The following is a 17,465-nucleotide window of genomic DNA, read 5'->3' on the forward strand; positions in this document are numbered from 1 at the left end:
TTAGAAACAGATCAGCAGAAGACTGGTTTCAACTTTCACTTAAAAGGTGCCATCTTTTACGAGGCACATCTAGGCACAGTGGTGACATGGCCGAGCTACATCTTGGAACGGAGCACCTCTGAGTCAACTGGTACTTCGGATCGCCTGTCAACACTGTACTTACATGGTCCAAAAGGCAGAAATAGACATTTTGTGAACATAAAATACAAATCAACACTTCAGAGAGCATGAGCAATTCTATCCCTTAAAGTTTAAATACATGTACGTACCTATGAAATCTAGTGACAATTCCATGTATTACTATGCTTTTTCACAATCATCTGTTTCAGGAGTACAACATGAACGTGTACAAAGTTATACAGGCCTATGCAGATGGCTCAAAATGCACCTAAACTTGTACCCAATCCTTTAACTGTAAGGGCTGAGGGCATAAAATACATGAGGAAAGAGAGGAAAAAAAAGCAAAAACATTTCCTACAAGGAAAAAATACAACATATCATATACAACTTTCCTCATAAAATCCAACCTTTATGGTTGTACCACTCCCATACAGAGTATGGGGAAAAAGGAAAGTTTTCCTGTGTTAAGGCTACTTAACACAAATCTGAAATTTCACTGCTCTGTAGGCTCACTCTGGGCTAGAAAACAGACTTCTTTTCACAGTCATTATCTTCAACAAAGTGCTCTGTTCAGCAGGTTTTAGAGAACTGTTCTGGCTCCCTCTCGTGGCACAATGTTACCTAAAAGGTTTTGGAATTATTTTTCATGGAGCATACTGATTTTTGAGAAGGTGCAAGTGGTACTTCACTTACAGTTGCAACTTCCTAGTCATACTTAGTGATTTCTTCTTCATATTACATGGGCAGGGTTTTAAACTCCTCAACTGAAGACCCAGATCAGACTCACTATACTGGCATATGGGCTGGCATAAGTCAGGATTCCACTGAAAAGTTCAATATACTTCAACACAGAAAATACTGATTTAAAGAGTATTGATTTTGTTGAGAACAAAAAGCAAAGACAAAAACCAGAGAGGGCTCTGTTAAAGCCTTAAAAAACAGCAGCGACTTCAATGTGGTTAATACCAGTCTGCTTTACACAAGCACAAGCTAAGCAGCACAACAAATACTGGCCCAGTGCAGTGCCCTCATTTCCTTTCTATCACACACAGCACAAATGCAGACTCATTTATGCTACTAAAACACTACAGCAATGCATTATACCCCACAATGCTCACTACTACATGATCCCCTTGTATCTTAAAGGCCACTTTAAAGGAACCTTTCCATCAATGCTACAGGGGCTGGGTAACTACCATCTTCACATAAAAATTAAGATACAGAACATAAATATTAAAAACCCTGAGTACTAATGATGCAGTCATCTCCACTGCCTCCATATGAAAACTTGTGACAGTTATTCACCTTTTTTTCTAAAGATCTTTGCCACCTTTTCTGACTCATGGGTGGTTAGCTCATGTAGAAAGGTAGGAAGGAATAAAGGCAAGCCTCAAAAAGCTGTTCCTCATGAGGAAAGAGAAAACAGGTTTTTCTTAAGAGAATTATCATTAATTCAACAAAATAGGCTAAGGTCCACTCAAAAGAAAAAAGGCAGTTTAAATGACATCCTTTAACTACTTTAATGTTTGCAGGTAATAACCAACATACTGAAGAGGCCTTCTTAGGAGGAAAAGTGACAGATGTTTGACGAAACCAAAACAGTATTTTTTAAATCTTTAAATAGTAATACTGAAACAAATTCTAAAGATGCTTCAACAACTACCTGTTCTGCTCAGGTCTGATATTCCCATTTAGGGCTTACAAGCATTCCACACTCCACAACACTTCTCCCAATCAAAGAGTAATTTCTAAAAGTTAAAACTGACCTAGCAAGCTGGGATCTGCACGAACCATTTTCTGTTTCTTCTTTTTCTTGCCACTCTGCACAGCCTCAAAATTGGATTGCTGGTTGTTGCTCTGATTGGTCTGAAAGACCGAATGTAGCGAACTGTGGTTCATTCCCCACACTGAATCCTAGAAAACAAAGCGAGTTCAAGTTTATAAAGTGCAATTAAGTTTGGTTTTATTTATATTGAAAACATTCAGAGAGCCCAAAGCACTTTCTACATCATGTGGCAGCACTAGCCACTGATGCATCCATCCAGTACAGGTACCTCACCTTTCTAAAGCATATCCTAGATCAGCATGCTAAAACACTATTTGATCTACAACTGGCCTCAACTGTTAAGTTCTAGAGAAAACTTGATTCTGCAGTAAGCATCTGAAACCTGCTTCTTCCTCTGCATTTCACATGAGCTGTAAAATCCTGCTCATCCTTGTATCAACCCATCCTCCTATGAATTCAAACATAACCTCTATACACTCCTGAGGACTGTAGAGTTAAGATTTACCTGTTGCTGCTGCTGTTGCCGCTGCTGACTGGCTTTCTGTTTGGCACGGCGCTCAAGAAACTGCTTGGCAAACTCCTTGGCCTCAGGAGTATCTCCAAGATAGGCTCTGATGTAATCATGGACCTCATATGGAGACTCCACTTCCTTCAGGAAGGAGACAAATGTGGGAACTGCAAAAAGAAAGCAGACCATGAGGGAATGCGTGTTGGTATGTGAACACATGCATGCAATAAAAAGCTTTGGATTTGTTTCAAATATTTGCTAACCTCATACTCACAAAAACCCCTTGCCCTTCCACTTTCCCTACAGTAAAACCCTATGATACAATGCTGCACCTATGTGCAGTCAAAGCAAGGGTAAGAAAGCCAGCTGATGCAATGAGAATGAAAAATAAACTGACAATCCTAAGGGTATGGTACTCCACCAGATTATAAAGCTCAAATTTAATGCAAGAGCTGTCATCAGTACAATCCCTTTTTGTCTGTAGCACAACAGATCACACCCCACAGTCACTGACCTGACCTGCAAGCACCTAAAGTTCCACAGCTAGGTCACTTGCAAGCCTTCCTTACCAGCTTTCCTTTTCTTAAACTATCTTTCTTGCACTGAGTTTAATTTTAACATGGAGAAGGACAAAGAAAAATCACTGGCCAGGAAGACACCAGGACAACAGGCTGCCACCTGTGGCACAAAGCAGCCTTGGAAGCATGGAAACACTGAGAATGTATGACCCACAATGGCACTGTGGGGCAAAACCCTCTCCTCAGACAACAGATGCAGCTAGTTAGTACATCACAGATGAAGCCAACAAGTTACTACTGGTATTACTCCCCTAAGAAAAGGGAAGCTGTGCAAGGAGTGATCCTCCTGGCTTTTAGGGCAGCACTGGTTCCCCAATCAAGTTCATGGGTCCCACAGAACCACAACTTTGCAGCATGCAGGTGCTGGAGTACAAGGGCTTGCACAGGTCCACACTGGAGGCAGTGGGATGCCTGCAGTACTTTGGTACAAGAAGGTACGAGTCTGTGATTTCAGACTGGGTGCTCCTCTATGTGTGCTCCAGCAGAGGTAGTACAAAACCCAACCAGTTTCACACCAAAAAATGCTTTGCACAGAGGCATGTAACTTGGCCTGCATTAGAAGTGAACTGGATCCTCATCCATCTGCCTGATAATGCTTCTATGATCACCAAAAATCCTCTGGGTGGCAGACTTTACAACTGTTTCCCATCCCCCCCGATTTCATACAGTTAAGCCAACAAAAACCATGGAGAAGATGTAGCCAGCTCTTCAGATCACTATTAAAGATTTTTATTATAAAAATTTTGCTGACTGCATTAAAAACATTACTTTGATGCCACTACTTTCCCTCAGAACAACCTGCTCAAGAAACAAAGATATTGTTTCTCACAGTGAATCATTTATGTTCCTCCCACCTCTTACCATCTAAGTTGTTGGCTGTGTTGAGCGCATGAAGCATCTGTTCACACCACTGAGTGAATCCATCCTGGGCTTTATTTACCCCCTGGAACAATTTCAACAGCTTCTCCTCTTCTTCCACCTTCTTGTTTTGTCTACTTGTAATACCAACAGATTTACTGAGGTAAACAAAACACAGATAATAAATTACAAATTGCCAGACTTAACAGTATAGTACACAGTACAGTGTTATGAGACTCACTAGTTTACAAGAAACAAACTGTTCAAGAACCAACTAATTTAAGTAGATGACAAAGTAAATTGTGAAGGGTCACCTATTAGCTACTTTTGTTGTCAAAACAGATCCTGTCACAGAAAAAAAGGAAAACACGTGAAGACGTTATAACTGCTAAGTGATTATCTCAGGAATTGTAGCCTTTCTTTGCAAAGTCTGCTTCCCCAATTCCTACCTGAGGCTGGCATTGCTTTTGTTTTTATTGGTCGAGTTACGAGGTCCCACTTCCTTCACTGCATCATCCCAGAAACCCATGTTTGAGTTTTTTGTATCAGCATTACTCCAGATGCTACTGACTAGGTCAGATGCCCACTGGTTGCTGGGATTAGTGTTTAGGGAGCCCCACACTGAATTCCCAATGCTGGTGTGCAGGTTAGAGTGCTGTTGAAACATAATAAAGAGATCCTGTTATTAGAACCAGACATGGAGAACTGTCACCGTTTCCCTCCATGTACTAATCAGACAAAAGCCATGCGTACCGTAGTATTTCTGACTCTGTTCGGCTGCTGGTGCTGCTGTTGCTGCTGTTTCTGCATCTGCCGTGCCTCTTCCTGCTGTATCTCCAGCAGGGACTTGGTAGTGCCTGCTGGTTTGGTGACATTACCCCAGCCTGACAACTTTTGCTGCTGTTGCTGCTGCTGCTGGAGGGCCTTCATTAGTTCACGCTGCTGACGCCTTTGCTGTTGCATGCAAGACAAAAGTGCTTGTCCATACTTACAGAAGATCATAACTATTCAAAATATTAGCTGGGAAACTGGTTTCAAACTGATTTCACTCTTTTCTGGAGGAGTTTGCCTGACCTACTTTTTTTTTTAGCCATTACAGTTCCTCTAAAAGGGAAACACCTAACTAACCAGTAAATACAAATAGTTTATTAGCCCAGGACAGAATAAATAGGTTAAATCATGACTGCAGCCAACTAAGGATTTGGTGTCTTGGAGGAAAAAAATTCTCTTCTACCATCAGTTGTTCCCACCCTGTGTTTCCCAGTCTGTAACCCCCAGCTGCCCTGGTCTTGTGCATATTACAAACATATCAGAGCATCAATATGAAATAACTATACCTGAGTTATACTGTTTTAAGAAACCATTCCTCATCCTCACCATTCCTAAATCGACAATTAAGCAGTCACATAGTTGAGTCTACTCTAATAAGTTACACTCCATCACTGTTAGCACTTACCTCTTCTCGAAGCTGCCGTTCTCGTTCTTCTTCTAACTTCTGGATTTCTGCCAATGACAGTGTGGTCTGGGATTGACAAGCTCCTGAATTTGACTGTTGACCCCATGTTGAAGATGAAGGGAGCTAGGCAAAAAAACCCCACATCATTAGGAATTATAAAACATCTTAGAGAACACTACTAAAGTGTAATAATGAAAAACAACAGCATAAGCCCATTGCACAGGGGGAAAAATCAGGCCACCTTTAAAGTTTAACACAAAACTGAAAAGTATAAGATGGAATAATTAGTTAGGAAAAAGTACCAATAGTATATTTCTTTTAATTGCCCTTTGATCAGTATCAAAGACAGTGTATCAATCAGTATCAATCAGTGATAATTAACACATCACTGTCTAAAACCAGAAAAATCAATTTTGATTTTAAAGATATTCTAAGCTTTAGGAACTCTGCAGTGGCCCTTACTTACTACAGCACTCAAAACATCTGTACTCATCTGTGAATCCCTTTCCAGTACACTTCTATTGACAACCTTTTCCCTTTTCATTTTGTAACCTATCCTCCTCCCTCTCCAGATAGTTCATCCGTCCCTGCTCTGCTCAAGCGAGCCCAGACAACCCTGAATCCAGCCATGGTTTCACTTACTACACCAAACTGAAGAGGAAGTTAAACTACAGAAACACCTTACCTTCATTTGTGCAAGTTGCTGCTGTTGCTGCTGCTGTTGCAGCCGTCGTAAAGCCTCCTGCTGCTGCTGCCTCTGTCTCATTATTTCTTTCTGGCGCTGGAGTTCCAGCTCCTTGCGCTTTCGTTCTTCTTCTTCGAGCCGCTGTCTGGCTGCCTCTTCTTCCATGCGTAGCCGACTTTCTTCAAGTCGCCGTTGAGCTTCCTCCTCTTCACGTGCCCACTTGGCAGCCTCCTCTTCCTTCCCAGGACATAAAGAGAAGTAAAGGCTAAGCAGACTTAGAAGGTCAAAATTACTCGTACTCTGTGGTATCAACATTCTGACAGAACAGGGAGAGTACTTTGTATTTGGAATCTGTGCTGTTTAAGTTGTTAATTTACCTTTACATTTCTCAGCCCACTAATATAGTTTATGTCTTATAAAGATGCGAGGTTTCCCATTGCTCCACCAAGAAATGAAGAATTTGGAAGAGAAAAACATCTCTGTAATTCAGACTAGCTAATTTCGTAACACTTTCCTTTGAGGAGTTACATACCTTTCAGTGTGACCTTCTGTCTGCTCATACTACCTACAGTCAAGTACTGCTACACTTGAATAAAACTTGACAGGAATAAAGGGGGAAGAGGATTTGGCATGAAAGAAGAAAACAGCAATACTGACTGTTGTAAATTCAACAGAGTTGCAAAGGGAAAGATATTTCTGCTAACAAAAGGAGATGACTGTGTGGTGGGACAAAAATGTTGATGAATGTCTTACAAAGGAAGTCCCTGAAAAAACCCTGTCAATTCTGAAGTAAACCTGGAAGTTAATGTGAAGCCAATCATGTTTCAAGGTTAGTTTGATTTAGGAATGGTGACAGTATGAATTAGGGGTCTGGAAGCTCAAGTTACCCATTAGGGACTTCTAAAGCTTGTCCCAAAGGAAAACATAACAATTGTTAACAGTAAGACAGGAAAGAAAAAAGATGAAACTTTGACAGTGGGTATAGTCTTGGCATAGTACAGGAAGACTGGAAAAACCAATCATCTCAGTTGATGCTGAAGAAGTATCATTCTACAGTATGATTCTATAGCAAACGCTCAAAATAAATCAATATTATTATGGTACTGTACTCTTGCAGAAAGGAGTAGACATACCATTCTGCAAAGCTATACTTAAGACTCAAACATGTAGGAAGGCATTCATTCAACACTAATCAATATGCCAAACAGCAGATCGGATTCTGGTTATCTACTCTGAAATCAGGATACAGGTAAACTATTCACATGATACTGTCTACAAGCTTTGCTTTCCTCCACCAAAACTGATGGTGTCTGAGGTACAGATGCAAGTTGCAAAGCTTGTTCATACTGGCAGGCTCCATAATTAAATAAACTAAGTCCCTGGTCCCATTTTTCACCTGTTTACGCAGTAACTCCTCTCTCTGCCGTCTTTCTTCCTCTTCTCTTCTTCTCTCTTCCAATCTTCTAAGTGCTTCCTCTTGTTGTTGCCTCTCCTCTTCTTCCCGCTGCCGCCTTAGTGCAATTTCCTGCTCCCGTTGTCGCCTCAGGGCCTCCTCCTGGAGTTGGGAACAAAGTGTCAGTCTATAAATGCCATTTTATTGATGAACTGCATCAGAACACAGACTACAACATGGTCTGGCCAGATAAATGGCCTCAAGAAGAGCTCCTTAGCTCCAAGCTATGCACTACTAAAAACAGCTCTATTAAACACTACAGACCAATATGTTAACAGGGTTTTTTTTGATGTAGTGTGCATCTCATACATAATTATTCTAATGAAACAGGAAACACATAAAATCACTATCTTTGGTTTTAAAAAGAATGGTGTTGAGAATGAAAACAATGGGCAAGACTCCTCTCTCCACTATGCACTAACTGCACCTAAACATATACATGTATTTCAATGTTTGAATATCATTAAATCATTTTTTTGGGGTGTCAGCTATAAGTTGGAAGCTTTTCCTACTTACAGGAGTAGCTTTTTTCCCCACTTACAGGAGTTTCTAAACACTGACTACTCAAGTGCCCTACAAAACTAAAACCACATCTCCAGGCACCAGAAATAAACTGAAGAAGCCCAGTGCACTTGAGGACACTGTAACCTTTGGAAGCCTCAGATGTGGAACTTAACAAAAGGGCTTTGACTAGAGTATTCCTATACTATTTAAATACTATGGGCTCTTGAGAGCTTTGATTTTTGGTTATCCCTATATTATTTAAATAGCTTCCAATAAATTATGGTTTGCTTTCCAAGTAAAAAAATTATTTACTTAACTCAAAAATAAATCATCAGCACCCATTCCTACCATTCTGAAGATCAAGGTTAAACATTGCTTTTTCCATTCTGCTACTTGCTTTTGGAGGAATAGGGAATAACCAGTCTTCCACTGGTTTCCTGTATGCTGTTACATGGGAGTGCATCTGGGTGTCCCCTGGTTCTGACTTTCCCTTTGCATTAAATAGCCTTGGGTTTTGCTGACTTTTCTAATTTCTAAAGCCTAGGAACTCTGTTAAGGCCACCATACTTTTCATCCCTTTATTTTTCTCTCCACTTTCTCACTTACCCTACCAGCTCAACCTATAGATCCTACTGTTTGAACCAGAACTTTTGAGTTTTCATAAATACATTTTCCTTTTGAATGATCAGTACTGTGCAACTGTCCTCTCAAGTTTCTTTAAGCAATATATTATTTATAGGGCAAAGGGAGACTAATTGTGCAGCATTGACATAAATTTTGAACTCTGTTAAAACAAGGAAATTAATTCTGAAATCCAAGACCTTTTTACTCAATCTGGTAACAAGCCTTCTATACACAGCACAGATAAACTGCAATACAGTTAAATGAACATCTGGACCAGGTGTTTGATATGGCTAACTTCAGATGTCTACTATAACTGTCAGTAGGCAGAGGATTTTTTTTTACAAGCAATCCTATGGCACCATCTACAAGCCAAGCAATTCATACTTTTGTGTATCACTTAACTGGTTTAGTGCTAAATGGAAGTGCAGTAAGTTCTACTTGCTGGACATAAACCAACAGCCTTTGAATGACTTCCGCATTAATGAAGTCTTGATTTGTCATATTCACAAAAGCTTTAAGCACAACACACATCACCTCAACTACTTCTGTAACTTGGGCCTGTAAGCGTATTGATTGGACACATGCAGTCAAGTTGCAGTAATTGTGTCCCCAGTACAAGTGCTGAAAAATTTCCACTTATTGTTTATTGCACTGAAAAGTCTACTGAGGAGGCTGGAGGTATGCCAGTATGTTTTCTTTGACTACAGACCACACACCAGGATCTCAGCTCAGGATGCCAAGCCGCTGCCCGGGCTGGGTAGGATGTTCCGCACTAGTCACCTACATAACATATACCTGAGATAAACAAAAGTCACCAAGTCTGCCTATAGGACAGCAGTTCATTGGCATCTCTGCCCTACTTTCCCTTTGGGAAGCAAAGCTAGAATTGACATGAATAAAGCTGTAGGGATCTCCTTCTTGCTCAGGAATGCTAGAAAAGGTACTGTTGAATAGCAGCAATTTAAAAAGCCTTCACTCTCCTAAAGAACTAAAGCTGAACAGTGTTGTACCAGCATGAGGGAAAAAAACTGCAAGGTTATGAAAACTTGGGAACCATGCAGCTGATGGAATTCTTTTTTCCTACTCTTCACAGCTATAGAAAACGTTGATTTAACGTTTATTTCTGTGTCTTCTTATTAAAGGATTTTTGTTTGAACATGTGACCAAAAGTATTCAAAGCTCTCCAGCATTCTGCCACTAACTTGTATGGGAAACAGACTCATTCCTTTGGCTCTTACTGGTCCCATATTTATAGCTTCCTCCTCTAGAAGAATCCCAATATTCTTTAGCATCTTCTCTAATAATTGTTTTCAAGTAAACATACTGCTGTACAGACAACTCGTTTTAGGTCTTTTAAAATACCTGTAATATAGCAGAAAATCCGTAAGTAGCAATTCCCATTTCAATAGACACTGGATTCTTCAATGAAATATTATGGGTTTTTTTTTGTAATTGGTAGCACCTGCAATTCTGCTTGTTTATGTCACTAGGACCTATTTTTTTTTCATTTTATGGATCTCATCTTTGACCCAGGTTCTTTAAAGGGAGCACTGAAGATGTAACTCAGACAAAACAATTATTAGCTAATTATTAAACCTCACATTTGGTTCCTGAAAGTAATCAATCATTACAAAATAGAAGATATTAGACCAGAAGCAAAAAAGAAATACAGGAGCTACACAAGCTGAGCATTATTGTTTGCAATTTCACAGTGCAAGTAACTGAGGAAAACTATGAACAGAACTGGATTCAACATCTGGTATGACATTTCAACCTATAAAATTGAATGTCTATTAGTTTTGGTTTGTTGCTTTTGTTTTGTTTTTTTTTTAATTTACTTAGAATTCACCATCAACAGCATATTTACTAACCTTATATACTAGTCTTTTATGCAGTATTACATCAAAAGCCTTCCTGAAGTCCAGGCAGATTAAGTCTACTGCTTCACCCCTCTCAGCTCTCACTGTCATCTCCTCAAAAGAAGTTAATCAAATTTGTTAAGCATCATCTCCTCTGTATAAATCCATGCTAATAAATCAGTTCATCCCTGATTCTACAATGCCTTCAGAATTCAGATTCAAATATTAGACCAGTTTCTTTTTGTTTTTAAAATACATAATACAATATTATTTTCTCTTTCCAGAGAAGTGCTTAAACCCTTTGTTACCTTTTCAAGACTTTACTGCTCAGAATTAAGCATTGTGGCAATTATTCCATTGGTAATGAACTAAGATAGTTGTTGATACTGCTTTTCAACCCCATTCGGCTTCCTCCTTGTAAATTATTTCCCATGACATCTTACAGAGTCAAATTGTTTACCATACAAATCCAAAGTGGACAAAAAAGCTTTGGAATTTAATTGACATTTCTATGATGTTATACACAGTAGCAAAAGCATTAATATAAAAAGAAACAACCCAAGTCTATTTATTTGAAGCCACCATGGATGACACACATTGAGTTACCACGTGATCAGCTGAAAAATTAGTTATTAGAACAAATCTAAAGCAACTTAACTCAAAATTTCAACTTGAGCATATTACTGCTTTAATGCTACAGTAAAGCTTGAACTTGAGCATCAAAGGATGCTTTTCTACTTTAGACCATAATGACTGGCTGTAAACAAAAGTAAATACAGTAAAGCAAAGAGCCATTAATTTACAGACTTGATTCTTAAAGATACCATGAAAGTTAACCACATACTGCAGTCACTTAAAATAAATCTTCAATGACAAAACCCAAACAATGAGTGAATTGAGGTCTATGACTAACTAAAGATTCTAGAGGCTTCCTCAAAAGCGTCTGATCCTTAAACCAGGAAAAACACTTTACAACTGCCTACCTAAGGAAATAGAAAATATGATAAAGGACAGAATTATTTATTACTTTCACCTATTATTCATGAGCTACTTTAGAGGGCATTTATTGACTAACTCCTTAGTGAATAAGCTCACCAATGTGCTTGCCCATGTCCTTCACATACAGAGTGAAACTTTGAACTTTCACTGTCTTTCCCTCCTGCAACACTTAAGGAACAATTAATCTTTCTTCTATACAATATTCAGAAGTTACAGCTAGAAACCATAAGCTAATAATGCCTCAATTCCATATTCTTGAAGAATATTAAGAATATACTACAACCCCTACGTTCATTCATCCTGCAACACAAATCACATAATTCATTCTTATCAATCTGCTTGCCCCAACTATACCCTTCCTTTTCCAAATATCAACTCAAGAAAACCAAGCTGACAGACTGTGACATAAACCAGATACATTATTTAAAAAAAAAGTCTTCACTAAGTCATAAAAGGCCCCAAACAACAGGGGAAAAAAGCTAAATGCCACATCACTTTTTTCCACTATAACCCTCTATATCCATCTGGAACAGGTCCAGACCGTACTATTATAAAAAAAAACACTAGACTGTATAAATCCTAAATAAAGATTAAACATGCAATGACTGGGCAACTAACTGAAGTCTAATATTGACACTAAGAAGCTGGGAGGGAATATTCCACCAGGAATAAAAGCCTCTCATCTCACAAACAGAAACCTGTCTTGAATCGAAGCATCAAAGCCCATTTCTCAAACTGCAATACGGGCTCTTAAAATCAAGAGTAGAAGAAAAATTTCACATACTCACATGAAAATATTAGAACTCTCTTCATACACACCTACCAAAGGTTAATTAGACCCCACAGGATTCTTAGTTTTTTAAATCATTAAAATTAATTAGAGATTAACTACATTGAGGAAACTCACTTGCTTCCTGCGGGCCAGCTCTTCTTCTTCCCGTCGTTTCCTCTCATCTTCCTGCTGCCTCCTAAGTAGCTCTTCTTGTTGCCTCCGAAGCTCCTCCTGCCTTTTCCTCTCCTCTTCCTCTCGTTTGGCCCTCATTTCCACTTCTCTCCTCTCTTGCTCTAGCTACAATTCACATAAAACTACACTCAGATGCAGGTAACGTATTCCTACACCATTTCCTAGGGCAACTCTGCGGAGATTATAGTAACACCATAAAAAACAGACTCTGACAGATGCTCTGCCTTAACTGTAATTTTACCTATCAGCTGGCTGCCTACTGGGGTCAGATTCCTCAAGAAGTCTAGAACCATGTTTGACATTTTTTGTTCAGTAATGAACACCAGTTCTCTAGTCAGTCTTTCTTTATCAGCTCCTTAAAATAACCTCCAACTCTAGAAGCTAGCAGCGAGTTGCTTTGCAGCCATCATAAAATAATCAATTTCAGGAAATGTACAGAATCATAAAGGTTCAAACTTACAAAAATAATTTAATACTAACCTAAATGTGAAACAACCCTGACAAACTGAGATTCCCCAAACCGACTCTGGTGACAAGATGCAAAGATTAAGAGAACTACCTGCACAGCATGACAGCTCATGATGATTCCATTTTGAAACAGAGGTGGCTAAGTGAATTGGTTTTAGTCACAAGTGTAAAATACATAAGCACTATTTTAGAGGTCAGTAGTACCTCCACAGCAATGGTTTCCAAACAGCAGTCCACGAGGATTTCATAACTGGTTTCTATATTCCCTATTCCCTTTACAGTGTTTTCCATGAAAATACAATCAAAATCATACAGTGGCATGAAGACTGAGGAGCTAAGTGCCTTCCGTTGGCTTAGGAAACACAGTTCATTGCAGAACAGCAATCCCAACTTCTTACAGTATTAAACAGTTTCTGACCTTTGCAGCTTTGGCCTTCTCGAGCTGCTGAAGTTGTTCTAGAGCTGATCCCTGAGCTGCAGTATCAATGGGGAGATCCCAGACACTGCTTCCTTCCCAAACTAGATAGGGAAGAAAACAAACATTGACAAGCAAAAATAAGCACATCAACAATAAGACATCTGAAAGGGAAAAACTCTTTGTATGCTGTTGGTATGTTCTATGAACTAAAATTATGACAACACATTAGTCTTAGTCAGCAGAGGGCCACCTTTTCTTCCTGCAGAAAAAGGCTTGTCCATTACTGAAGCAAGGCTGGGTTTCCAACAAAATTCTACACAAGAATCAGCTATTCAAACTCCTCCCATCAGAGCACAACACCTTTATAACGTAACACTCTATCCCTCTGCATCAAAATTTCCCATAACCATCAGAAAAATTACCATATTCTTCACAGCTCAAATGAAGCAAACTGCAAGGCCAAGTAGGCTGAACCAATTAAAAAATACTGATAAGTTGCCCTCATGTCAAGAAGGGAGTGATCATCTCAAAGATGCTGATTCTTAATACACGAACTTTTCTCTACAGGTCTGACACATGCTAAGCGTCTTACCTGTAGGTTGTGAAGCTGACTGTAGTTCCCATATTGAGCCAGTGTCCGGCACTGACACAGACCTTGTAACAGGGGGCATCATGTTCTGTTCAGATATTCTGTAATACCAACAGGAAGAATCAACATGCCACTTCCAGGGACAGGAGTGCTCTGAACACACATGCGATTCAGTAACTTGTAACATACTCTTTTCCTTCCACACCTCTATTTAAAACAAAAAATATGATGCGGACAACACTAGTTGCTTGCAGAGCTCTTGCTTATCTCATCCCTGCTGCCAAGTCAATGGCTAAGCCAGCGACTGCTAGTTTCACACTTGTTGCTGATAGGCTAGTTTGAGGAACAAGCATCTGGTATTGCAGCATTGTTCTGTTACTGACACAACAGATCTGTCAAAAAGGTATGATTTCAACTACAAAGATTTTCCCTAAACATTCTCTGAGATAAAGGCTATTTATCTGAGGAAGTATTCGACATCCTGTATCACATTCACACAATCTTGAAAACATGTAATGCTCAAATATAAGCAAACTGGAATAGGACAGACACTGACAAGATTTTAATGATTATATACAAGCTAGCATGTAGCAGAGAATGGAATTCAGTTCAAGTCTGGGCTAACTCACCTCATCTTCAAGGCCTGGAACTGTTGCAAGAGAATAGCAAGCTGCTGCTGCTGCTGGGATGAGAGGGCTGCCTTTTGCTGCTGAGCTAGCACCTGTGCATATTGTTGTCTTCAAAAGAGAAGCAGAGAATCACTGGTATTTGTTCACTTGCTTATTTATATAATGCCCAAGTTGCAGAAGCTGCACAGATTCATTCTCCATGACTAATGCCCACTGACCTATATCATGTACATGCTAAATACTAAAGGAAACCACAGAACGGGGCCTTGAAAAAAATCAAAATACAAGAATAAACCAAATTGGCCCACATGACAATGAAATTTCTCTCACCCTCAACTATATCAACTGGTTATTGCTGTCCAATGTTTCCCTGTGCAACACTACTTCCCCTTTTTTACATATTATATACAGATTGCTCAAATTAATCTGATTTTGATGACTGCCCACCTACATAAAGCAATCTCTTCCCCAGTATGTCAAAGTATCCACAGTACAGGGACAAATTCCTGCACAATCAAATCATAAGCTGACAAACAGTATTCAAAAATCATTATCATGGCATATGCTTTCAAGACCCCTTGAATGAGTACTCTGACTCCTTTCTTTTCTCCAAGCTCCTACAAAACAAATTGTTAGAAACTGACCACAGATGAATAACTGACACCTTTGGCAAAGTGGATGACAAACCACTTCTCCCAGCAGTTATCTTCCACTGATCTTCACTGAGCAAGCAGACCAAAACTAAGTTTTGCCTTCTCCACCTCCAGTTCAAAAACCTGTAGCTTTCCCCTGACTCCAGAACACCTGAGCTGCATTACAAGGACAGCCAAGACTCAGTTTGACTATAACAGCTATCTACATAGTAGGTCTCAGCACAGGAGCTATACATGACACTGAAAGAGACTCTGAAAAGTGTGCCTGAGGTAGCCCCACTCTGTCTCTGCTAATCCTGTCGAGGCCTCTGGTGCTTGTGGAGACAGGCTATTGCTGTGGGACGTGAAGGACTCCCAGCCCCATTGCCCAAGGAAACAATGACAAGAAGGTGAACCCAGATGATTAAAAATGCAGAGCAGAACACAGCCACTGGAAGATCTCTGGAACTGGCAGCCTTACTGTATTAAAAGATGCTGATACTGGAGGTGCTGCATTTGGATCAGGGCCAACTCTTGTTGCCTAGTCAGCCGCTCTTGGTCCAGCTCGCCCTATGTGTAGAAATAAAACATTTTATTTTAATAACATATGTAGTAACAGTAGCATATTGCAAATGCAAACAATCTATAAGTTGTATTCTGAACTGAAAAAACAAAGAAAATGGAAAAACACCTATAAAGAGATCAACATTTATGAAGTCTGTAATATGGTCACTGTGAAATACTCAGTGCCTATATACAACAGGACCAAGCCTTCCAGCCACAGACATGGCAAAACAAACATTTTTAAATTGAGTGTGTCTTTTCTCCTCTTAAAGTTATTCAACTTTGGTGTTTGGAACACCCGAAATCCCAAGACAGAGCAGATGACATGTAAATAATTTAATTTCCTTTTTACAGGACTATTGGAATACTGTAACTGTCACAATTACCAGATGTGGAAGTGGTGCTGGACCTGGAGTGAAGGGAACCCTGCCCCACATTTTCATGATGTCTCCAAGTGGCTGGAAAGTCTCATCACAAGCCCTCTTAACCAACAGCGACATAGTGAAGTATCCAGCCTGGAACCACTCTGCCATCTCCTGATTACTGAAAGGACCTGAAATAACAGCAACCAATACACATGGGGGGGAAGGGGAAGTAAGGCCAAGTTGAGCATACTGGAAACAAAGAGCATGGTGCTTGCTGAAGTAACACAGTACGTAGCATCAGGCCTTCCTTTCCATCTCATCCACTTATCTGGAGAGAGTACATTCAAGTCTAGAGCATCAGTGCATGCTAGGTCTTTACAGTGGCTACAGCATTCCCCCAGACAGCCTTTAATGTAAAGTGCATTACTCCTTTTACCATGTACTGGAGAGAGACAAGACAGCTCTGAAATGAAAGCCAAGCAGCCACAGTGGTGTGTAGCTTGGTCCTGCCTTCCAGCACAGCTCACTACTTCAGGCTCAATATCAGGCTGACAACAGCTGCAACTTCAGTGTGGACCTCAACAGCATCTGCTAGCTGACAGTGCTGCAAGCACAAGCACTATTTTCCCCGCATACACCGCACAGATAATTAAACCATCTTAGCCTGTTCCAATACTAGCCTTCAAATCTGAGGAATTCATGCTTTACAGAAGTTTTGTTTCTGGACCTTAGCAGACAAGCCAATCTAACTTGGATGATTACATTTTTTAAGATCATGAGGAAACCAGTTTCTCTTTCCTTCCTCAAAGAGTTACACTTTTCCTCCTCTTCATCTTTTCCTGACAAAGATTTCAGTCATTCCCTTTAAAGGAGGGCTCCTGTACTAATTTTACATATCCTAAATGGACACAAAGCCAGTATAAAAGAATATTTAACGTAAGAACCATAAAAAAAACCAAGTTTTGCAAAAATATCTTTTGAAAAGCAAAATTCAGTAAATTCTTGCCTTCTCTTTCTGAAGTATCTTTAGAAGAGAAATCCTCCTAGAGAATATGAAACCACAAGAGGTATCACAGAAAAAAAAAAAAAAAAAAAATCACATGGTAGTGTTTAATTTTGGAGGCCACATTCATAGAACCATGGAATGGTTTGGGTTGGAGAGGACCTCAAAGCTCATCCAGTTCCAACCCCCTGCCACAGGCAGGGACACGTTCCACTAGACCAGGCTGCCTCAAGCACCATCCAGCTTGGCCTTGAACACTGCCAGGGATGGAGTAGCCACAGCTTCTCTGGGCAGTCTGTGCCACTGCCTTGCCATCCTTCCTTTCATTTCAAGGAAGTACTTTAATAAAAAAAAAAAAGCTTTAGATTGTCACTGAGCAATAAACACCCAACAGCAACTAACA

General features: G+C 39.8%; 1 protein-coding gene across 18 annotated transcripts in view; it reads right to left on the reverse strand.

Moving 5' to 3' along the window:
• GIGYF2 (GRB10 interacting GYF protein 2) overlaps window positions 1-17,465 on the reverse strand; it is a 75,578-nt gene that overhangs the window by 1,997 nt on the left and 56,116 nt on the right. For 10 of the 18 annotated variants that reach the window (XM_057429256.1, XM_057429250.1, XM_057429248.1 and 7 more), the window contains 15 exons: window positions 16,081-16,247; window positions 15,612-15,700; window positions 14,499-14,606; window positions 13,873-13,970; window positions 13,281-13,381; window positions 12,338-12,499; window positions 10,444-10,545; window positions 7,388-7,546; window positions 5,992-6,228; window positions 5,307-5,429; window positions 4,604-4,804; window positions 4,300-4,505; window positions 3,854-4,008; window positions 2,412-2,581; window positions 1,887-2,034 (listed from right to left, as the gene is read on the reverse strand). In XM_057429256.1, coding sequence (XP_057285239.1) covers window positions 1,887-2,034; window positions 2,412-2,581; window positions 3,854-4,008; window positions 4,300-4,505; window positions 4,604-4,804; window positions 5,307-5,429; window positions 5,992-6,228; window positions 7,388-7,546; window positions 10,444-10,545; window positions 12,338-12,499; window positions 13,281-13,381; window positions 13,873-13,970; window positions 14,499-14,606; window positions 15,612-15,700; window positions 16,081-16,247 — 2,226 coding nt within the window. Of the gene's footprint in view, window positions 1-1,886; window positions 2,035-2,411; window positions 2,582-3,853; window positions 4,009-4,295; window positions 4,506-4,603; window positions 4,805-5,306; window positions 5,430-5,991; window positions 6,229-7,387; window positions 7,547-10,443; window positions 10,546-12,337; window positions 12,500-13,280; window positions 13,382-13,872; window positions 13,971-14,498; window positions 14,607-15,611; window positions 15,701-16,080; window positions 16,248-17,465 lie in introns of those variants that run through there. The other 8 variants (XM_057429254.1, XM_057429259.1, XM_057429253.1 and 5 more) reach the window with 4 other exon arrangements.

Source organism: Pezoporus wallicus, unplaced genomic scaffold (genome assembly GCF_028554395.1).
Source record: "Pezoporus wallicus isolate ANWC-B61680 ecotype Strahan unplaced genomic scaffold, APGP_CSIRO_Pwel_v1 contig_593, whole genome shotgun sequence".
In the NCBI taxonomy this organism is placed as follows: Eukaryota; Metazoa; Chordata; class Aves; order Psittaciformes; family Psittacidae; genus Pezoporus; species Pezoporus wallicus.